The following is a 22,916-nucleotide window of genomic DNA, read 5'->3' as shown; positions in this document are numbered from 1 at the left end:
ATCTCCGCTCAAGACTTTGCTGACTATTTTAAGGAAAAGGTGGAATCCATACGTCAGAACATCCCCTCTGTTTCTTCCTCCCATCCTACACCTCTTCCTAACTATCCTCCTGCCTTCCTTGACTCTTTTTCCACTGTCTCAGAGGAGGATGTGTCTCTGTTGATAGCCTCTTCTCCCTCTACCACATGCCCTCTTGACCCCATTCCCTCCCATCTCCTAAAACCTCTTGCTCCTACTATAATCCCTACGCTCACACACATTTTTAACTCCTCCCTCTGCTCTGGCACCTTTTCATCCTCTTTCAAACATGCAACCGTCATACCATTACTCAAAAACACCAAGCTTGACCCTACCTGTCTTTCTAACTATCGACCTGTCTCCGTCCTGCCTTTTGCCTCTAAACTCCTTGAACGTCTTGTATTCTCTCGATTGCTCCATTTTCTCAACACCTATTCTCTCCTAGACCCTCTACAATCTGTCTTCCGCACTGCTCACTCCACGGAAACAGACCTCACTAAAATAACTGACGACCTCCATGCTGCCAAAGACAGAGGTCATTACACTCTGCTCATATTACTCGGCCTCTCTGCAGCATTTGACACCATGGACCACCCTCTTCTCCTGCATATTCTCCATACTCTTGGTATTCGGAACAAAGCTCTATCCTGGATCTCATCTCCCATCGTACTCTAGTGTCTCTTCTGCTAACACCTCCTCCTCCTCTTTTGATCTCTCTGTGGGGGTACCCCAGGGCTCTGTCTTGGGACCTCTTCTCTTTTCTCTGTACACACTCTCTCTAGGTGACCTAATAACATCTTTTGGGTTCAAATATCACCTCTATGGTGACGACACAGAAATATAATTTTCAACACCCGACCTTACACCTGATGTACAAACCAAAGTTTCTGAATGTCTCTCTGCTATATCATCCTGGATGGCCCTCCGCCGCCTTAAACTCAACATGGCTAAAACAGAGCTCCTCATACTGTACTTCCTCCCAAACCTGGCCCTACTACCTCCTTCCACATTACTGTTGGAACTACGATCATTTACCCAGTAGCCCAAGCACGCTGCCTAGGGGTCACACTCGACTCCTCTCTCACATTCGCCCCTCACATTCAAAACATTTCTAAAACTTGTCGCTTTTTCCTCCGCAATATAACAAAGATACGCCCTTTCCTCTGTTGCTCGACTGCTAAAACGCTGACTCAGACTCTCATTCTCTCCCGTCTTGATTACTGTAACCTCCTGCTGTCCGGCCTTCCTGCCTCTTACCTGTCTCCCCTACAATCTATCCTAAATGCTGCTGCCAGAATCACTCTACTCTTTCCTAGATCTGTCTCAGCATCTCCCCTCATGAAATCCCTCTCCTGGCTTCCGATCAAATCCTGCATCTCACACTCCATTCTTCTCCTCACTTTTAAAGCTTTACACTCTTCTGCCCCTCCTTACATCTCAGCCCTAATTTCTCGTTATGCACCATCCAGACTCTTGCGTTCTTCTCAAGGATGTCTTCTTTCTACCCCCTTTGTATCTAAAGCCCTCTCCCGCCTTAAACCTTTTTCACTGACTGCCCCACACCTCTGGAATGCCCTTCCCCTCAGTACCCGACTAGCACCCTCTCTATCCACCTTTAAGACCCACCTTAAGACACACTTGCTTAAAGAAGCATATGAATAGCACTGTGGATATTCTGAACACATGATACATAAAGCTTGGCCCCCTGCAGACGCACTTACCAGAACTCCCTCCTACTGTCTCTGTACGTTCTCCCTACCTACCAATAAGACTGTAAGCTCCTCGGGGCAGGGACTCCTCTTCCTTAATGTTACTTTTATGTCTAAAGCACTTATTCCCATGATCTGTTATTTATATTATCTGTTATTTATTTGATTACCACATGTATTACTACTGTGAAGCGCTACTGCTGCGGCACAGTTTATTCGAGCATTTGCCCGTTCTGTGCCGCAGCAGTAGCCTGGCGCGCGCCCGAGAGTGACGGGCGCGCGCCGAAGCAGCGGAAGAGCGCCCTCCGATCGGGGCGCTCTCCCTACCGCTGCCGGGTCCGCCGGGTCCCCCGGAACCCCCTGCCGCTGTCCCGCGATCGCGGGACACCAGGGCTCCCTCGGGGAGCCCCTGGACGCGCGTGCAGGGGGCGCACGCTCCCGAAGACGCGTGACCGCGCGTCTATGACGCGCGGCAAGCCGAGGGGCGGCCACTAGCAAGCCGGGAAATCTCCCGGCTTGCGGATCTGGCCGCAGTGTAATAAACTGTGTCGCCAGTGTATGTACATTAATAGCGCTATATAAATAAAGACATACAATACAATACAATACAAATAACAGACAGCTGAACTAAGGAGACAGCAACTGCCTGTGAGCTGCAAATGACACAGGAATAAGATAATCCTGTTCCAGGACACTATATCTATCTATATTTGGAAGGACATTTTTATATACCATGATTATTATGCTCCTCTCTATTTTATATTAAAATATCTTAGTTAGTTATTTATTCAATTTTGATTGATTATATATTTGTTCACTGTCTTCCCCCTGCTGTAGTTTATATTCATATGGTTGTATATTGTGCTATGTCATTTGTGTTATGCATTTTTGTTCATTTTTGCAATTTGTGAAAATCTTATCATTGTCACTTGTATCCATCCACTAAGGGTGCTAACAGAAATCAATAATCAATTAAAAATGAACTAATCAGGACTCTATTTATAGTATGAGCATGATCTCATGCTTCACCTCTGATGAAGTCGCCATTACCCTAGCGATGAAACGCGTAAGGGAGATTAGTGCTCTTTTTGGCTGTACCAGGCACCTGTTCTATTAGTTTGTCTGCCTTCACGGAAAGGGGCTGCCAAATTAAAGTTTGTCTACCACTGTACCGGGGGAGCTTTGTGTGGATGCACACTATCGGATGGAACACAGCTGTGAGACGTGGCTGATCATGTGATTTTCAACTACATGAACTGAGCCCCATACCAGTAGATGCAAGACAGGAGGCTGTTACTAATGTCCATTGCGCAAGTCCTAGAGAATTGTTGTAAGTTACCTAATTGTAGCACGTTTAATTAAACCTTGTAGCATTTACACTATGGAGCCCGCGCTGTCCCTTTTTGTATATATATATATATATATATATATATATATATATATATATATATATATATACTGTATATTGGTCCCGCTCACATATTTATTGGTAGGTAAAAGCATACGAACAGAGAACAGAAACCTAGAATGGGCACTCTTACACTTAGTGGGTGATAGATGAATGGGTTAAAATTTAATACTTTATTATCCAAGTTAAAATAATGGGGATTAAAACGAATATTAAACGCTCAGATCCTATAAGTATGAACACTCAATGAATTGTTCTGGATCAGATATATAGATTGCAATAGAACACTTAATAGTGTCTTGCAGTGTGAACAGGTGGATAAGATAAACCACTGTTCAATGTAAACCAGAATACAGCTAATAACTCTAGTGCAGTGGTAGGTAGTAGTGCGCAAACCCTGAAGTAATAATGAAGCGACGGACAAGGAGGTGGACCCTAGCCAGGTCTGCCAGTATACTGAATAGTATAAAGTGTGGCTATATGACACAAGGTCCTAGCCATACTGCACCGACACACTTTATTCGAGCAAATACCCAGTATGTACCTGGCAGATACCAGGAATGCGCCGCTCCTCACCTCTGACAAGCCCCGTTGCGTTTGCCTTCCCAGCCTGGGTTCATGCCTGGCTGATGGGCGGCTGATCTGTTAAATGATAATGATTAGGATTTAATAGGCTGCAATGTTTCACGTGTCTACCAGATGGCATAAATTCATGAATTGTAATGCAGTATATATATATACTGTGCAGTATTGCAGCCAGCGGGAATAAAATGCTTCAATCCCTGCCTGGAAAAAACCTCAATGCACTCGGGCAGAAAACAGTCACAAACCTCAATACACCCGGGTATACCCGAATTCGTGGGACTAGCCGAGCTCGAATAAAGTGTGTCGCCAGTGTATAAGCGTACTGAAAACAACATGTATGGCATAATGATGATAGGGAGTCACGTAGTTATATGGTGTTAGTAACCAAAGATCAGGGTCTGAAAATGTGGCTCAGCTCAACTGGGTATAATGTGAACCCTATGTATGGTTGAACCAAGTATAAGGGATCTAAGATGATCCCATACCACCTAATTGGGGCAGATGTATAGCACTAAATGCATACGCTTAGTATACATGTAGGGAAAACGGGCAACAATCAGTATGGAGTATGTAAATTTCGTCCCGTTCACTCTATACCACACCCTGTGCGCGACATCAGTGAGTCTCTTACTACACAGCCGATGGAGGCATCAGGAGTGCGTGTAACCCACAGATTAATGGGATACAGTGCCTCTACTGCTGATATTCATTTCAGACTGTGTAAATGTGCTACTAGTTTGTTAGTAGAGGCGCTGGGGACCTAATAAAGGTCCTAATGTTATGTTTGTGAGTGATGGTGTCTTGATGCAGGATAATACACTTTATGTATTGTTAAACACCCTTAGCTGAAGCATATAGGTACCAATAAATGGTGAAGTATTCTTTGGACAGTGATCCTAGGGTAATACCCATATCCAAGTTAGGATATCAGTAGGCAAGGGAGAAAAGATGATTCTCAGAGCACAAAGATATCCCTAATACATCTAGGGTGGGTGGTATCAGATAAACGGTGAGTACATGAACCACTCGTTAAGCGCCCTAGGGGACAAGGTCCCTAGGGTGTATATCCACCTAGCCTCCTTCTTCAATAGGTCCACATCCCAGTCCCCCTCCCGAATCCTAGGTGAGTATTTATCAATGCCAATAAACTTGATAGAATCAATGTTCCCATTTTGGCAGAGGTTGACATGCCTTGCTACAGGAGTGTCACTTTTGTTCCTGATAGTACCCAGGTGCTCGAGAATCCTCTGTTTAAATTGTCTCCTGGTCTTCCCAATTTATTTTATGCCACAGACGCAGACTCCCAGGTAAATTACCCAGACACTGACACAGTTTATAAATTTCCGTATTGTGAACGTTTTTGTGTCGTCATGGTTGGTGAATGTCTATGTCACCTGGATATTTACACCTCTGACAGGTGGAGGTACCTATTGGTTTAGGTGTGAACCAATTGCTCACTTGGGGTTCAGCATAGTGGCTGTGTACTAAGGAATCTCGTAGGTTCCTTGCTCTGTGACTCACCATTGACGGGTAGCTACACCGTGCCCCCTGTATATCTGGATCTGCTGTCAATATGTGCCAATGATGTTGGAATATGTTACGAGCCAGATGCCATTGGCTGTTGTACCCACCAATAAAATGTATAAGCTTCTTCTCTGTTTGTGGTGTCTTTTCTTTTAAGAGGTCAGCACGAGGGGTATACTTAGCTCTTTTATATGCTCTCTTGATCACCTTTTCACTATAGCCACGATCAGTAAATCTGTTTGTCATCAGCACTGCCTGTTGTTCAAATTCTGCATTATTGCTGCAGTTGCGTTCAACCTCAGGAACTGGCCTACTGGTATGCCATGTATCAGTGCCCTGGGCTGATGACTGGCAGCCTGAAGTAAGCTGTTGGTGGCTGTTGGGTTTCTGAAAATGGTGGTGTTGAGTTCCCCATTAGTTCTTCTTGATACTCTGATGTCTAAGAAAAAAATACTCTGTGGATCAAACTCCAAGGTAAGCTTTAAATTCAGAGTGTTCTCATTCAGGATGTTGATAAACTCTCTGAGCCTGTCCACTGAGCCACGCCATAGCAAGAACACATCGTCAATGAATATTGTCCACAGTTCAATGTGGCTCGTGAATTCTTCCAGGTGTTCAGAGAATACTATTTCCGATTCCCACCAACCCAGATACAGGTTGGCATATGAGGGCGCACATTTCATCCCCATTGCTGTGCCCTGTATCTGGTGGTAGTACTTGTTGTTAAAAAGAAAAGAGTTGTTCGTGAGTACAAACTCAAGAAGACATAGAACAAAAGTGTTGTGAGTGGCATGCCACTGTCCTCTTGTGGATAGGAAATGTGATACGGCTGCCAGTCCTGATTTATGCTATATACTAGTAGTGTATAAGCCTTCTACATTGAGGCTGACCAGCAGTGTCCTCCGTAATAAACACACCCTGAATTTTATTGAGAATGTCTTTAGTGTCTTTAATATAAGAGGGCAACGTGGCTACGAAGGGCCGCAAGATCTTATCAATATATATGAGATGGCGTAAGACTGCCTATGCCCGAAACAATTGGTCTGCTTGGGGCGGGGGGGGCGGGGAGGTTCTGTTCTTATGAGTTATGGGATGACTATAGAAGGTGGCTACCCTGGGTGTCTTGTTCATGATATACTCAAATTCCTGTTTGGAAATCACCTTAGCTGTAAGTGCCAATGTTTGGAGAAGATATGTTTGATTTCAGGCCATCTCTTGTTATAGGTGCCATTGCACCGTATTTGGGTCAGTGGTTGTACCTTAGGGTTTTTTGCCAGCAATAGATCTCTAATACTTTCTTTTGCACATTTATACAATTTTTGAGGCTGCTAGAATTGTTTTCAAAAAAATGTTCTCTGCGATCTTTCATTCTGTGTTTTAAACTATTCCAAGGTTGAACAGTTTCTAGATAACCTTAGATACTGACCAGTAGGAATGCCTGAAATAAAGAATCTCAGATGTCGGCTGTGTGTCTGACAATAAAGTGTTAGTGGCCATGCTTTTTCTAAAAACAATCGTCTGGATCAGACCCTCTGCATCCTTTTTTATTTTCAAACCCAAGAAGGTTATTTGGTCTTTATTGAGTTCTAAATTCAACCTCAGATTCAATGTGTTGCTATAAAGTACATCAATGAACTCAATGAAAAACTGTTCCATGCCATTCTACAATAATAGTACTGTATATCGTCTATATAGCTAAGCCGTAAGTTAATGTACTTAGTGTATATAGACAAGTCATCTGTAATAACACATCTCTCCTCCCACCAATCAAGGTACAGATTTGTATATATTGGTGCACATGATATTTACATGACTGTAGCCTGGGTCTGATGGTAGTATTCTCCGTTGAATATAAAATGATTATGTGTAAGAATATCATTGAGTAATTTGATCGTAAAGTGATTATGTGCTGAATGTCTACAATCATGTGTTGAGAGAATATAGCTACAGGCCTGTAGGCCATTGGAATGAATAAAACGTGTGTAAAGTCCTTCTAATTTAAGAGTGGCTAGATACGTATGTACTGACATCTATTTTGTTACCATTCAGTCTCAGAAGTGTATCTTTTGTCTCCTTAACATTGGACGGAAGTGCTGTTATAAATAGATGTAATATATTGTCCAAATAAATGCTGCTGGGCTCAGTCAGATTGTTGTTCCCAGATACTATTAGTCTACCTGGCGGCTTTTTAGAATTTTTACGAATTTTGGGGAGGTTATAAAAAGTTGCCACAGTTCGTGTCTTTACTGCCATGTATTCATATTGTTTTTTGTTTACAAGTTCACGATCCAAACCAAACCACAGTAGTAGGAGGGAAACGTGTGGGACGTAAATGTATTGACATCATATTAGGATGCAGTCTGTGCAGCAGAGGGACAAGACCGGGTCAGACGCTATAGAGTGAGCTCCAGTTTCAATTGAGGGCAAGGTACTGTAGCAACTAGTTAAGTTGCAATGTCCTCTTAACATTACTGTAGGATTTACTATTTCATTTGCTTACAGTTTATAGGCTAAAACACTAACCTTGAAATGAAAATAGCAAGGGACTAAGGACTGTTACAGTTCTCTGATCCGGTGTACTACTGTACGCTTGCTCTGTACAAATATGCACAGCCCTGAGCTTTGACTCTATAACATAGCCGGTCTCTCTGTTGGGTTCTCCTCAGTGAGGGTGTTGTTTACATATATCCAAACAGTGAATATGTCTAATTTCTACCTTTCATGTATCAATTGACAACTGCTGTATATAATATAATGTATCGTATTTTCCATTGATTAGGTACTTACCTGCTAGTTATGAAGTAATATATCCACATAAATCAATCATCCTATGCTCATTAGATTATTTCATAGGCAAGTGCAGAGTTCAGTGTCCTTATTATAAGCTATCTAAAAACTAAGAGAGACTTACAGTAATTGGTCCAGCATTTTCTTGTACCCTAATATACTAAGTGAACTAAATTAAGAATAATATGTTCAGGTCAGGTCACTAAACTCTGTCTACTCTCATCATCTGCTTGATATGATCCCCAGTGATAAATTTCTGACTAGTATCCATTTGCCTCCCTGTTTTTATAGTGTAGTGAGGTAGTACAAGGTTTAAGGACCTACAAGACTGTCAAGAGGGACTCAACTTGTTATATTTACTTCCAGTATGAAATAACCTTTTAGTACTCAATTCTTACATTAATTAATTTAATGACTTTTTATCATTTACTATAATCATTTTTCAGTGTATATTAAAGATTTTTTATTTGATGTGTAAATAAAAGTTAAGTATTATGTTTTCGTAATTGAGTGTCCCACAATTGTCTTTTGTCTCTCTTAGTACCTCCCAGTTTTCGATTTTGTCTATAATTCTTAGTTGCCGGGTGCACCTTCCTTTGTGATTCAGTTATCATAAGAGATTATAGCAATTCATTACTCTCTACATTAATTTCACCTTCTCAAATTAGTCTCGATATTCTCACTATAGTGAGCAGCACTGCATAATGGAAGATTCCTTTGAAATATGGTTGTGTTGCTTCCAAATGCACTCCTGTCATGGGAGACCAGGAAATGTACACCTATATACCGGGATCAATCATTGAGCAAAACCAAGGAGTAAAACAAATGGCGTTTATTCCTTAGAAACAGACATACACACAATGAATTACAATATGCAGAAGAAAACACACTTACTGGGGGTCTGGGTTAAAAAACTAACCTTTCCTAACTCAGATAGTCCTTAAAACAAAGTCTTTACAAGTCCTTTCAATAACTGGGATGTACCCACAAAAGTCCTGTAACACAATTCGGCACGCAGTTCCTGACGCCACCGCTCTTTCCACTCTGGAGGTGCTAAAATCCCTTGACCAGGAGCGATTACCAAACGTCCTGGTGCTCTTTTTGGCTTGTAGTTCCAGTTGCGACAACTACGTCTCTTTTCAGAACTTGGCCCCTGAAAGCGGGACTTAGAAAATTTCTTGTCTTGAAATTTCTGAAGCCGGCTTGTGTCTATTTCTCTCATAGCATCTTTTGGTCAGTTCAAATCTGCCGCTGCTGTCTTGGCGCTTAGAATTTCTTTAGAATCTGATGATCTGATTGGCTGCGAGGTTTCGTATAGGATTTTAGTCCCATTCACAAAATGCTACAGCCAATCAGCGTGTGGAAATATTTCTACCAGCCTATCACAGATTTATTGGTACTCTGAAGCCGGGCGGGCACTGATTTAAATTCTGCTAAGGGGCATGCACCAACCTGGCACCTCTGCCACTTAGCATATTGAACCCCCCATTGTGCCAGGCTCCTCAGAGTCTGGGGCTGGGAAATTGCTGCGGATAGCCCTTATTTATGTCAGGACGTGGGTACTTCAGTATAACTGAGGTACTCCGCCCGCCCTAACACCTTGGCATCTCTGAGACTTTCAAGTCTGGGACCCGACCAGACTCCAAGCCTGGTGGCCATCTGGTCTCTCGGAACCAAGGACTTGAGATGGGGGGTACACTCCTCCTTGGCTACCTTTATAGGGTCTTGGTGCTGTGACCTGCTGGCAACAGGAGGGCTGAGGGCTTCGCGGTGGTGTGGGGAGAGCCAAAACAGGGAACAGAGGGAACAGATTACCTTGTAGTCTCTCTTGATGGTGCAGTGCCTCCAGCCAGCGAGGATCTCCTGTAGATCTTCAGGGGTTGGACCCCCACTAATACTCCTTCATACCAGAGACAGGAATTCACACAACAATGTATTTTCATCATTTATTCAGCCATCAGCTCCAGCTCAGAGAATAGACAGTTATATATTTCCATAACTGCATATATGTGCTCTTTAGAACAGATCCCTGTATAGGGAGGTTTCCCCCCCTTCCCCCTCCCAGTATGGGAAGAGAAGAGAGAGACTTTATTTGCCTGTCTGTCTTCTTCTTTTCCAGATCTCAACTGACTAACTGACCTAATTAATTTAGTAGGCATGTCTCAATTTGAACATCCTTGGGGAGTGTCTCTAACTCTGACTCATTACAAGCCAGAGTCGGATACAGCAGGGGGAGTTCCAACCAATATCCACCCCTTAGATTGACATCCTCAGAGTTGCCAGGCCTGCCCTTGAATACAGATACATTATTCAAGGCTGGAATACACACACACAGGCCTAATAATGGATTTAACCTTTCCACCGCCTGCACTAACAGGACTGACAGAGGAAAGGCCCAGAAAAAGAAGTAACTGCCGGGAGGCTATGTTACATATATATATATACATACATACATATACACACATATACACACACACACTGTATGTATTCTAAAGGAAAGAGCAAAATAAATGTTTCTATGGTGTAATAAGGTTTTTATTAGGTTAAGGTTTAAAAAGTAATTAAAAGTGCACACTTACAATTGCAGTGGCTGTTCATGTGAACAATATATACAGGTATCTGTTGTTTCCAGGGTGTCAGTGTAAGGCTTGTCTGCAGGGTGAGTTTTCTCCTTCTGCGGGGGCTATATTCTATGGCGTTTCAGCTTCAGTGAATGCCCTCTGTCTGGTATCCGGAGTCGGTGGATGATGATGTCATCTCCTCAACGCTGCTATCAGTCAGCACAGGTTTGCACAGCTCTGTACAGTTCTGTACAGTTTTGCCAACTTTTTGCATGTATATACAGTACACTGGCGACACACTTTATTCGAGCTTGGCTAGTCCCACGAATTCGGATATACCCGGGTGTATTGAGGTTTGTGACTGTTTTCTGCCCGAGTACATTGAGTTATTTTCCAAGCAGGGATTGAAGCATTTTATTCCCGCTGGCTGCAATACTGCACAGTATATATATATAAACTGCATTACAATTCATGAATTTATGCCATCTGGTAGACACGCGAAGCATTGCAGCCTATTAAATCCTAATCATTATCATTTAACAGATCAGCCGCCCATCACCCAGGCATGAACCCAGGCTGGGAAGGCAAATGCAACGGGGCTTGTCAGAGGTTAGGAGTGGCGCATTCCAGGTATCTGCCAGGTACATACCGGGTATTTGCTCGAATAAAGTGTGTCGGTGCAGTATATACAGTTGTGTGAAAAAGAAAGTACTGCTGCGGCACAGTTTATTCGAGCATTTGCCCGTTCTGTGCCGCAGCAGTAGCCTGGCGCGCGCCCGAGTGTGACGGGCGCGCGCCGAAGCAGCGGAAGAGCGCCCTCCGATCGGGGCGCTCTCCCTCCCGCTGCCGGGTCCGCCGGGTCCCCCGGAACCCCCTGCTGCCGTCCCGCAGATCGCGGGACACCAGGGCTCCCTCGGGGAGCCCTGGACGCGCGTGCAGGGGGCGCAGGCTCCCGAAGACGCGTGACGGCGCGTCTATGACGCGCGGCACGCCGAGGGGCGGCCACTAGCAAGCCGGGAAATCTCCCGGCTTGCGGATCTGGCCGCACTGCGATAAAGTGTGTCGCCAGTGTACAGCCTCTTTAAATGATATGGTTTTACATATCAGGACATAATAGCAGGTCTAAAAATTAAGTAAATACAACCTCAGATGAACAAAACACATGACATTACACCGTGTCATGATTTATTTAAGAAAAATAAAGCCAAAATGGAGAAGCCATGTGTGAAAAACTAAGTATACCTTATGATTCAATAGCTTGTAGAACCACCTTTAGCAGAAATAGCTTGAAGTAATTGTTTTCTGTATGACTTTATCAGTCTCTCACATCGTTGTGTAGGAATTTTGGCCCACTCTTCTTTACAATGTTGCTTCAGTTCATTGAGATTTGTGGGCATTTGTTTATGCACAGCTCTCTTAAGGTCCAGCCACAGCATTTCAATCGGGTTGAGGTTTGGACTTTGACTGGGCCATTGCAACACCTTCATTCTTTTATTTTTCAGCCATTCTGTTGTAGATTTGCTGGTGTGCTTGGGATCATTGTTCTGTTGCATGACCCAATTTCAGCCAAGTTTTAGCTGTCGGACAGATAGCCTCACATTTGACTCTAGTATACTTTGGTATCTGAAGCCTGTAGAGTCTGAGATGTAACTCTTGATTTTTTTGCAATTTCTCTGAGCATTGCACGGTCTGACCATGGGGTGAATTTGTTGGGACGTCCACTCTTGAGAAGATTGGCAACTGTCTTGAATGTTTTCCACTTTTGAATAATCTTTCTCACTGTAGAATGATGAACTTTAAATTGTTTGGAAATGGCCTTATAACCCTTCCCAGATTGATGGGCAGAAACAACTGCTTCTCTAAGATTATTACTGATGTCTTTCCTCCTTGGCATTGTGTTAACACAAACCTGAATGCTCCAGACCAGCAAACTGCTAAAACTTCGGCTTTTATAGAGGTGGTCACACTTGCTGATGATCAATTAATCCAGGGCATTTGATTAGCAGCACCTGTCTGCTACTTAGCATCTTAATTCCTATGGAAGCAGTAAGGGTGTACTTAGTTTTTCACACATAGCTTCTCCATTTTGGCTTTATTTTTGTTAAATAAATCATGACACAGTGTAAAATGCCATGTGTTGTTGTTCATCTGAGGTTATATTTACCTCATTTTAAGACCTGTTAAGGAACAGTTGATTGTTATTATGTCCTGATATGTAAAACCATAGAATTCAAAGAGGCTGTACTTTCTTTTTCACACAACTGTATAAACTCCAAATGGTTATTATTACCATTGATGTGTTTAGCTAAGCAACAATATTGAGAACCTCTGACATAGGAGATATTGTAGTTGCTATATACAGTATACACAGTAGCTCTTAATTCAATTGTGCATTTTTCAATAGAAATCTACAGCTAGAAAACTGTTAGAGTGCAACATATACCATACATTAATTTCAGAAGCGGTTTTGCAAATTGCATAGCAAATAAATGGGCACTTTATGGTACTTTTGTTTATTTATAAATGCCAAGAAAATCATTTTAAATATGTTTTTCATAGCATGAATGGCGTATTCACTTAGCTGTAAGAAAATACTGTGATAGCTGAATGGGGATATAGGAGGAGTTAAGAAATACCTATATACTTATTATAGTTGAATTTCAATATCTGTGTCTCTTGCTGTTCATTTTTCGGGCCTTTTTTTTACTAACCCAAAATGCAAAATGCATGTTTATTGTATGTAATGCAGCATTGACAGACAGAAGGGGGTAACTTTGATGCACTCCAAAATACCCATTTCCTGAGCTAGAAACCTAGTATCCACCAGCTTTGATATTTGGCCTTGTTATTTTAGGAAACCACAAGCCAATGTTTGCAGTACCTTGGACATCTGGCAGGGTTTAGGGATGATCAGGGTTAATAATATCATATAGATACCCAATAGAGTATAGATTAAAGTCATTGTTTGCGACTGCGTAGACTCACAGCGCACAGGGTTAGGCTACGTTTATAGTGCCGGCAACATGATGGACAGGCGACGGTCGCTGGAAAATCAAATAGAGATGACTTCCAGCGATCGTGACCAATCCATTACTCCGTTGATCTGTCGCGTTACGCTTACTATAAGCGCACGCGATAGCGGAAATGCATTTGTTTTGCCGTGATGTCGCGTTGCCGGCACTATAAGCACAGCCTTAGAGAGGCACTGTGAACAGACTTATATGGCAGAAGCACTGTACTTCTCCTGACCACCTCTAGCAGGGCCAAGGCACAGAAATGAGACAAGCCTGGGGAGCAGGAGGAAGGCAGGAACTCGAATGAAGCAAACAGTCCATGGAAGTACAGAAATATAAACGCGTTATTGATCATTCTAGCAATACCATTATTGCCCTCCACTTCCATCACTGATACCTGCAAAGTGAGTGCTTATAATTCAGCTTTCCTTCTCCCCCACACCACCCCACACATCCATTTCTAACGCAAGGAATTGCAGTTGCATCGCCAAGTACTTTGTTATAGAACATAGTGAACTATTTTTCTGTGGTTTTAGCAATAGGGAATTTTTACACATTTGAAAACGTGAGAGCCCAGTATTACATGCATACACAAAGCAGATGCAGTGCTTTAACCCACATTGTGAAGTTTAAGAAGCAAAAAAAAATTGAGTAGCCTTGTTGATTAAATGGTTTCAACAGGTTGGAATTCTAGATGCCAAAGCACTAGATGTAGTATGTGCACTTGTCTGCAAAGTGTAACCCTACAAAGAGAACCAAGAATAAAAAAAAAATGTTTTTGTGATAAAACGAGGTGTTAACTGCAAGGTACTATAAGACACCATAGGTAATTTTGTGTACTCTTTGGCTAGAGGAGCAATTCTTCCATATGATGGAGAGATGGTGAAACAGCCTGTCTATAACCATGTTTGTATCGGGGTTTTTTTAAGGATTACATGCAATAAAAATCTAATTTTCTTCATTTATTTTGATGTTGATATCTGAAATGTATTTGCCATATTGTATTGTAATGTCACAAATACTCTTCTGAAAACAAGAAACAATCTCCATAAACACAATAATGTTAAAATATCAACCTGTACAGACAAATTACACACATATTACTGTAATCTTTAGGCAAGTGTTATAATGTCTAGGCCCACTTTGATGCTATTAAAAATAAACATGATATATAAACATGTTTAGACGGTCCAACCAAAGTTGTAAACATTAACAGAAAGAAAGGTACCGATTTACTTGGCATTGTTACAGCAATCAACACAAAGGGTTAATGCAGCTCCATTGAAACAAATGTAATGCGACATAACGCATATTATTTATCACATTATTTCTTGACTTCTAACACGTTAACAAGGAACAGTAAATAATGGCAGCTACATGTGTACATTAAAGTATTACATAGTTTTGTGCACAATGCTCTGTGAAAATACAGCTAGATCTTCACATACAGTACAGCTGAGTACAGATTTATAACTGACAGATCCAGTCAGTCTTTGGAAATTTCTAATGGGTTTATCTCACAAGAATATTAACACCAACACGTGGACTTTGATGGCATGGAGACAGCACTGTAATGGACTTTGATGGCATGGAGACAGCACTGTAATTAGCCATGAAAGGATTTCATAAACTATTTTAATTTCAAGAATAACTCAATCGAAAAGGTGGCAATTATAATTTGCAAAGTTGGTTTCACAACTTAGGAATTTGCAAAGTTGAATTTACAGAAGTAAATTGCAACCTACACTTAAACAGTAAACTACTTTTTATAATGTAATGTCTCCTTTCTTAATTTAGGCAAATAAATTAAGAACAAAAACATTGCGGAATACACTGAACCCTACCTGGAATGAGACCCTAACATACTATGGAATCACAGATGAAGACATGATACGTAAGACTTTGAGGTGAGCCACGTGTTGCACACACTGACTGCCCACATGAGAGGAGCAACTCAGGGGTCTGCAATTAGTGAGTGTCTTTAGTATTCGCAGCATAACATTTCAGAGTCAATCATTTTATAGAGGAGAGTGGTTCAAGTTCTTGGCACTTGCTCTACCCATGTGAGCTTGCAGCAATGTTTGACTACACTTATAATGGTGTGTTGTAATCATGATTATCCATTATTGTCTGGTGCAAGTAATATTCCTGCAACCTGGTTATACCACTAAAAACAAATGTTGCCACCAAATAAAAACAGCCACGTTGTGTGTGGAGAAAAATAAGGCCACAGCTATATTTATATAGTTTTTTTATATAGTTTTACCAACTCTTGATTACCAACTACCAGGCAGCTCGACTGTAGTACAGAGCCGCCAACGGCATCGCCGTAGCTCGGAACTCCCGCTGCTATCCATACCAGGCATATCAGAATTATTCCAACCAGCCCCAATGAGGGTACCATTATATCAGGTATCCTTATATCTCTTGGTTTTTTTCAGCATGGTCGACCCACCACTTGCCTACTGCTGTGACAAATCCTATAACAAAATACATATTAGTATCATCCCCTTTTTTTCTTTTAAAAGAACACCAAAACAGTAATATGAAAAAAATGATAAAATCCAAACATAGGGAGGGTGGATGGGGATCTTCTCTCTGGCGTGCCACATGGGAAGAAGTCCGCCACCCACTGTACCTATTCAATATAGCCTCCCTCCCTATTGCATCACAAGCTCCTCCAGCCGCTGGCGGGGAGGAGTAGAGCTGAAGGAGGCAATTCAGGTAAGCACCAGCAGGGAGAAGGGAAGAGGGGGCTCACACACTCGCCATGAGGCCCCTGTCTTAGTGCAGGGGACGACTACTTTCATGTTTGCCAGTGCTTGAAATGTCAAAGATATACAGTATGTGCTGTTTTTATGGGGTCGTTCAAGGACCACATCACAGGTGGTAGGATTTGACATACAGTAATCTATCATTATGTTTAAGCATGCTACAGGAAAATTAATACATTTAGCATATAGTATGTTGACTATCTCTTCTACCACCCCTCAACCCCTTTGCACTAATTAGCTAACATTTCTAACCACCAGTCAATATGAACATAAATCTAACAATAGAGCAATCGTATCTGAACATTCTGACAAGCATCTTCAAAAAAGTAGCCAAAACTACAGGAAACTCCGAAATAAACCAAAGATAATGTCTGTTAAGTACTATAAATGCAAAATAAGATGAAGGACAATTACATAAACAATTAGACCTTCATTCACACCCATGATCTTGCTCCTGTATGAGATGTGGAAGTGACAGGAATCAAATTATTTATTTATCTAGAACCTCACAATTTCTAAAGCTGAGAAAATTTATAATGACAAAATATAACTCTTGGGTTGGACTCAGATTTTTGTGAAAGTTTCAATTAAGTTCAAGAAAGTAAAATATGCCCTTTTTATTTAAAAATTATTTAAAAGTTATATTTTTCAAAGTTTTCAAAAAACAATTCACCAAGCATAAAAGTCAATGTGCCGGTCATGTGACCATTTTTATATGCTGCCACTTTTGCACAATTCTGTCAAAATGTGCCAAAATTACAGCTAATCTGCCTGTTAGGTAAGATGCCATTTTTTTTTACAAATTTGAGGAAAAAATTGAAGAACATTTGAAGAAATGTGTGCATCTCTTCTTAGATTCCTTTACTATTAATTGTAGGGAACCGCATTGACTTCACAGTAAAATGGTGACGCACCTAAAAGTGTTTTCATCTACGTAGACAAGATACAGCAGCTTTGGGCTGAAACACCAGCTTTTAAGCATATATACTGTATGAGCATACTGTGCTATTATATAACAGAGAAAAAGAGTTACTGTACAGTATAATATATGGGTTTACTAAACTCTTCCATTGTTTCGTGCAAGAAAAACAATATAAATTCAGGGCTCTTTGACAATCAAGAGCTTCACAGTTAGCCATGATATTCAGGAACTGACACATGGTACTAGGGTTACATTTCTCTTTCTTGTTAATCTTTTTTTAAAAAGGTGTTCTTTTTTGCACTGGAATGCAGAACCACCTTTATGCTAAAGTGTGAATTAATCTGCCAGACTCAGGGAATGTATTATTTACATAAATAAATTCTGTACATACACTCTGCACAGACATCAAACACTGCAAATTCAGGACAGGCATTCACTTTAAAATCTGCCTGGGTTTTTATAGCTCATGAAAAATTCAGCTGCTTTTTATCATAATAACTGTCAATTGTTTAGTATCTGGTGGTCTGGAGTGCTTGTTTATTGTATCTTGTGATTCACCAGCTGTAGTTAGTTCAAGCAAGATTTTCCTTGGAACTCCTACGATCTGTACACACTATAAAGTGCTTTTTTTAATAAGCTTTTTTTCTGTCAGATGGGTCTGTAGCCAGTTTGTGTGAGTTCTAGGATAGGGTCAGCAGTGCACAGCAACCGGAACAGGAAAAATGGAACTCAGCACATCAAGCAAATTAAAAACATTTTATTATTGCAGGTGACAACAGGGATGGGGGAGCATCAGATAACTCTGATGCATTTCGCACTTAGCAAGCGCTTTGTCAAAAAGTGGAAGGATCTGTAGCCAGGGCATGTAATATCTGGTTCACCCTGTTTCTCCAGAATCAGTTTTTGAAATGCTTATCAGCTCTTAGAACCACTTGATCTGCAGGATAGATGTGTTACTCCCCTTGTTACCATCCTGAATTGGGGCCCTTATCTCTGTCACTAGTTTTATTACAGCAGCTGAAAGTTAGCAATCTTTTCAATATTTGTAATTATTCTTAATTTAATAGGTTACCTTTTGTAAACTGCTATTTACACACAAATTATAAAGAAGAAGTGATTGGCAGAATAGTAAGCATCATTTTATTTTCTGAGGCTAGTAATGGCTGTAGTAATAGAATGAGGCAGTAGTGAACAGAAATGTTTAGGCATATGTGTCAAGCAAAAGGTTTCTACCATAAGTGATTGGTGTTATGGGAGGTGGGTTAAGTGTAATGGGGAGGACTTTATTATGTGTAATGGGATAGGGGGGAGTTGTGTGTATTGAGCAGATGGGGTGGTTATGTGTAATTGGGTGGGGGGCTTAGTGTGTATTTGGGGTGGGTTATTGAGTGTGGGAGAGAGACAGATGGGGGTGTTGGAGAGAGAGGTGTGGGTGTTAGAGAGGTGTTGGGTGTGGGAGAGAGAGGTGTAGGGTGTGGGAAAGAGAGGTGGGGTGTGGGAGAGGAAGGTGGGGGGGTGGGAGAGAGATAAACAGTGAGGTTGGGTGTGGGAGTGAGAGGTGTGGGAGAGAGCGATGTGGAGGTGTGGGAGAGAGAGAAATGGGGGTGTGGAAGAGCGAGGTGGGGGTGTGGGAGTGCAAGGTGGGGGTGTGGGAGAGAAAGATGGGGTGTGGGAGTGAGAGAAAGGTGTGGGAGAGAGTGAGGTGGGGGTGTGGGAGAGCGAGGTGGGGTATGGGAGAGCGAGGTGGGGTGTGGGAGAGCGAGGTGGTGTGGGAGAGCAAGGTGGGGGTGTGGGAGAGCAAGGTGGGGGTGTGGGAGAGCAAGGTGGGGGTGTGGGAGAGCAAGGTGGGGGTGTGGGAGTGCAAGGTGGGGGTGTGGGAGAGCAAGGTTGGGATGTGGGAGAGTGAGAGATGTGGGTGTGGGAGAGCAAGGTGGGGGTGTGGGAGAGCGAAGTGGGGGTGTGGCAGAGTGAGGTGGGGGTATGGGAGAGCGAGGTGGGGGGTGTGAGAGAGCAAGGTGGGGGTGTGGGAGAGCAAGGTGGGGTGTGGGAGAGCAAGGTGGGGTGTGGGAGAGCAAGGTGGGGTGTGGGAGAGCAAGGTGGGGTGTGGGAGAGCGAGGTGGGGGTGTGAGAGAGCAAGAGATGGGGATGTGGGAGAGCAAGGTGGGGTGTGGGAGAGAGAGATGGGGTGCGGGAGAGCGAGGTGGGGTGTGGGAGAGCGAGAGATGGGGGTTTGGGAGAGCGAGAGATGGGGGTGTGGGAGAGCGAGAGATGGGGGTGTGGGAGAGCGAGAGATGGAGGTGTGGGAGAGGGAGAAGGGGTGTGGGAGAGAGATGGGGTGTGGGAGAGAGATGGGGTGTGGGAGAGAGAGATAAAGGTTTAGGAGAGAAAGATGGGATGTGGGAGAGAGAAAGAGAGATGGGGTGTGGAAGAGAGAGAGAGAGATGGGGTGTGGGGGAGAGAGAGAGATGTGGTGTGGGGGAGAGAGAGATAGGTGGTGTGGGGGAGAGAGAGATGGGGTGTGGGGGAGAGAGATGGGGTGTGGGGGAGAGAGATGGGGTGTGGAGGAGAGAGAGATGTGGTGTGGGGGAGAGAGAGATGGGGTGTGGGAGAGAGAGAGTGAGAGATGGGGTGTGGGAGAGAGAGATTGGGTGTGGGAGAGAGCGAGGTGGGGGTGTGGGAGAGAGAGATGGGGGTGTGGGAGAGCAAGGTGGGGGTGTGGATGAGAGAGGGGAGGGGTGTGGGAGAAAGAGAGACAGCGAGGTGGGGTTGTGGGAGTGAGAGGTGTGGGAGAGAGAGATAGAGAGAGATGGGGGTGTTGGAGAGAGAGAGAGAGAGAGATGGGGGTGTGTGAGAGAGAGATGGGGGTTTGGGAGAGAGAGATGGGGGTGTGGGTGTGGGAGAGAGATGGGGGGTGGGAGAGAGATAGATAGAGATGGTTTGTGGGAGAGAGAGATGGGGTGTGGGAGAGAGAGATGGGGTGTGGGAGAGAGAGAGATGGGGATGAGGGAGAGAGAGAGAGAGAGAGAGAGAGAGAGAGAGAGAGAGAGATGGGGGTATGGGAGAGAGAGAGAGATGGGGGTGGGAGAGAGAGAGATGGGGGGGGGGTGAGAGAGAGAGAGATTGAGAGAGAGAGGTGGGGTGTGGGAGAGAGAGATGGGGGTGTGGAGAGAGAGATGGGGGTGTGGAGAGAGAGATGGGGTGTGGGAGAGAGAGAGATGGTGGCATGGGAGAGAGAAAGAGAGAGAGAGATGGTGGTGTGGGAGAGAGAAAGAGAGAGAGAGAAAGAGAGAGAAAGAGAAAGACAGAGAGACAGAGAGAGAGAGAGGGAGAGATTGAGAGAGATGGGTGTGTGGGAGAGAGAGAGATGGTGGTGTGGGAGAGAGAAAGAGAGAGAGAAAGAGAGAGAAAGAGAAAGACAAGAGAAAGAGAGAGAGGGAGAGATTGAGAGAGATGGGTGTGTGGGAGAGAGAGAGATGGGTGTGTGGGAGAGAGATGAGGGTGTAGGAGAGAGAGAGAGAGAGATGGGAGTGTGGGAGAGAGAGAGACGTGGGGGTGGGACAGAGAGAGAGAGAGAGATGTGGGGTGGGACAGAGAGAGAGAGAGATGGGGGTGTGCGAGAGAGAGAGAGAGAGAGAGAGATGAGTGGTGTGTGAGAGAGAGAGAGGGGTGTGTGCAAGAGAGAGAGAGATGGGGGTGTGCGAGAGAGAGATGGGGGTGTGCAATAGAGAGAGAGATGGGGGGTGTGCAAGAGAGAGAGAGATGAGGGTGTGCGAGAGAGAGAGATGGGGGGGGTGCGAGAGAGAGAGATGGGGGTGTGCGAGAGAGACAGGTGGGGGGTGTGCGAGAGAGAGAGAGAGAGAGAGATGGGGGTGTGCGAGAGAGAGAGAGAGAGAGAGATGGGGTGTGGGAGAAAGAGAGAGAGAGATGAGGGGTGTGCGAGAGAGAGAGAGAGAGAGAGAGATGGGGGTGTGGGAGAGAGAGGAGAGAGAGATGGGGGGGTGGGAGAGAGAGAGAGAGAGAGATGGGGTGTGGGAGAGAAAGAGAAGAGAGAGATGGGGTGTGTGCGAGAGAGAGAGATGGGGGTGTGTGAAAGAGAGAGAGATGGGGTGTGCGAGAGAGAGAGAGAGAGATGGGGTGTGCGAGAGAGAGATGGGGGTGTGCGAGAGAGAGATGGGGTTGTGCGAGAGAGATAGAGATGGGGTGTGCGAGAGAGAGAGATGGGGGTGTGCGAGAGAGAGAGAGATGGGGGTGTGCGAGAGAGAGAGAGATGGGGGTGTGCGAGAGAGAGAGAGATGGGGTGTGCGAGAGAGAGAGATGGGGGTGTGCGAGAGAGAGAGATGGGGGTGTGCGAGAGAGAGAGAGAGATGGGGGTGTGGGAGAGAGAGAGAGATGGGGGTGTGGGAGAGAGAGAGAGATGGGGGGGTGGGAGAGAGAGAGAGATGGGTGTGGGAGAGAGATGGGGGGGTGTGCGACAGAGAGAGAGATGGTGGGTGTGGGAGAGAGAGAGACGTGGGGGGTGGGACAGAGAGAGAGAGAGATGTGGGGTGGGACAGAGAGAGAGAGAGATGGGGGTGTGCGAGAGAGAGAGAGAGAGAGAGATGAGTGGTGTGCGAGAGAGAGAAAGGGGGGTGTGCAAGAGAGTGAGAGATGGGGATTTGCGAGAGAGAGAGAGAGAGAGAAATGGGGGGTGGTGCGAGAGAGGAGAGAGAGATGGGGGGTGGGAGAGAGAGAGAGAGAGAGATGGGGTGTGGGAGAGAAAGAGAGAGAGAGATGGGGTGTGTGCGAGAGAGAGAGAGAGAGATGGGGGTGTGCTGAGAGAGACAGGTGGGGGTGTGCGAGAGAGAGAGAGATGGGGGTGTGCGAGAGAGGAGAGAGAGAGAGAGAGAGAGAGAAATGGGGGTGTGCGAGAGAGAGAGAGAGATGGGGGGTGGGAGAGAGAGAGAGAGAGAGATGGGGTGTGGGAGAGAAAAAGAGAGAGAGATGGGGTGTGTGCGAGAGAGAGAGAGAGAGATGGGGTGTGTGAAAGAGAGAGAGATGGGGTGTGCGAGAGAGAGAGAGAGAGAGAGATGGGGGGTGCGAGAGAGAGGTGGGTGTGTGCGAGAGAGAGAGAGATGGGGTTGTGCGAGAGAGAGAGAGATGGGGTGTGCGAGAGAGAGAGATGGGGGTGTGCGAGAGAGAGAGAGATGGGGGTGTGCGAGAGAGAGAGATGGGGGTGTGCGAGAGAGAGAGAGATGGGGGGTGTGCGAGAGAGAGAGAGAGAGATGGGGGTGTGCGAGAGAGAGAGAGAGATGGGGTGTGCGAGAGAGAGAGAGAGAGAGAGATGGGTGTGTGGGAGAGAGAGAGAGAGAGAGAGAGAGAGAGAGATGGGGGTGTGGAGAGCGAGGTGGGTGTGGGAGAGCAAGGTGGGGGGGTGGAGAGCAAGGTGGGGGTTGTGGGAGAGCAAGGTGGGGGTGTGGAGAGCAAGGAGGGGGTGTGGGAGTGCAAGGTGGGGGTGTGGGAGAGCAAGGTGGGATGTGGGAGAGTGAGAGATGTGGGTGTGGGAGAGCAAGTTGGGGGTGTGGGAGAGCGAAGTGGGGGTGTGGCAGAGTGAGGTGGGGGTATGGGAGAGCGAGGT

General features: G+C 44.6%; 1 protein-coding gene across 2 annotated transcripts in view; it reads left to right on the top strand.

Annotated features, from left to right (window-relative positions):
• Positions 1–22,916, top strand: part of DOC2B (double C2 domain beta) — a 1,409,852-nt gene that overhangs the window by 723,615 nt on the left and 663,321 nt on the right. For both annotated transcript variants that reach the window (XM_075589564.1, XM_075589563.1), the window contains one exon: positions 15,404–15,513. In XM_075589564.1, coding sequence (XP_075445679.1) covers positions 15,404–15,513 — 110 coding nt within the window. The remainder of the gene's footprint in view (positions 1–15,403; positions 15,514–22,916) is intronic.

This window comes from Ascaphus truei, chromosome 3, assembly GCF_040206685.1.
Source record: "Ascaphus truei isolate aAscTru1 chromosome 3, aAscTru1.hap1, whole genome shotgun sequence".
Taxonomy (NCBI): Eukaryota; Metazoa; Chordata; class Amphibia; order Anura; family Ascaphidae; genus Ascaphus; species Ascaphus truei.
This window is presented reverse-complemented; position numbering and strand designations above follow the sequence as displayed.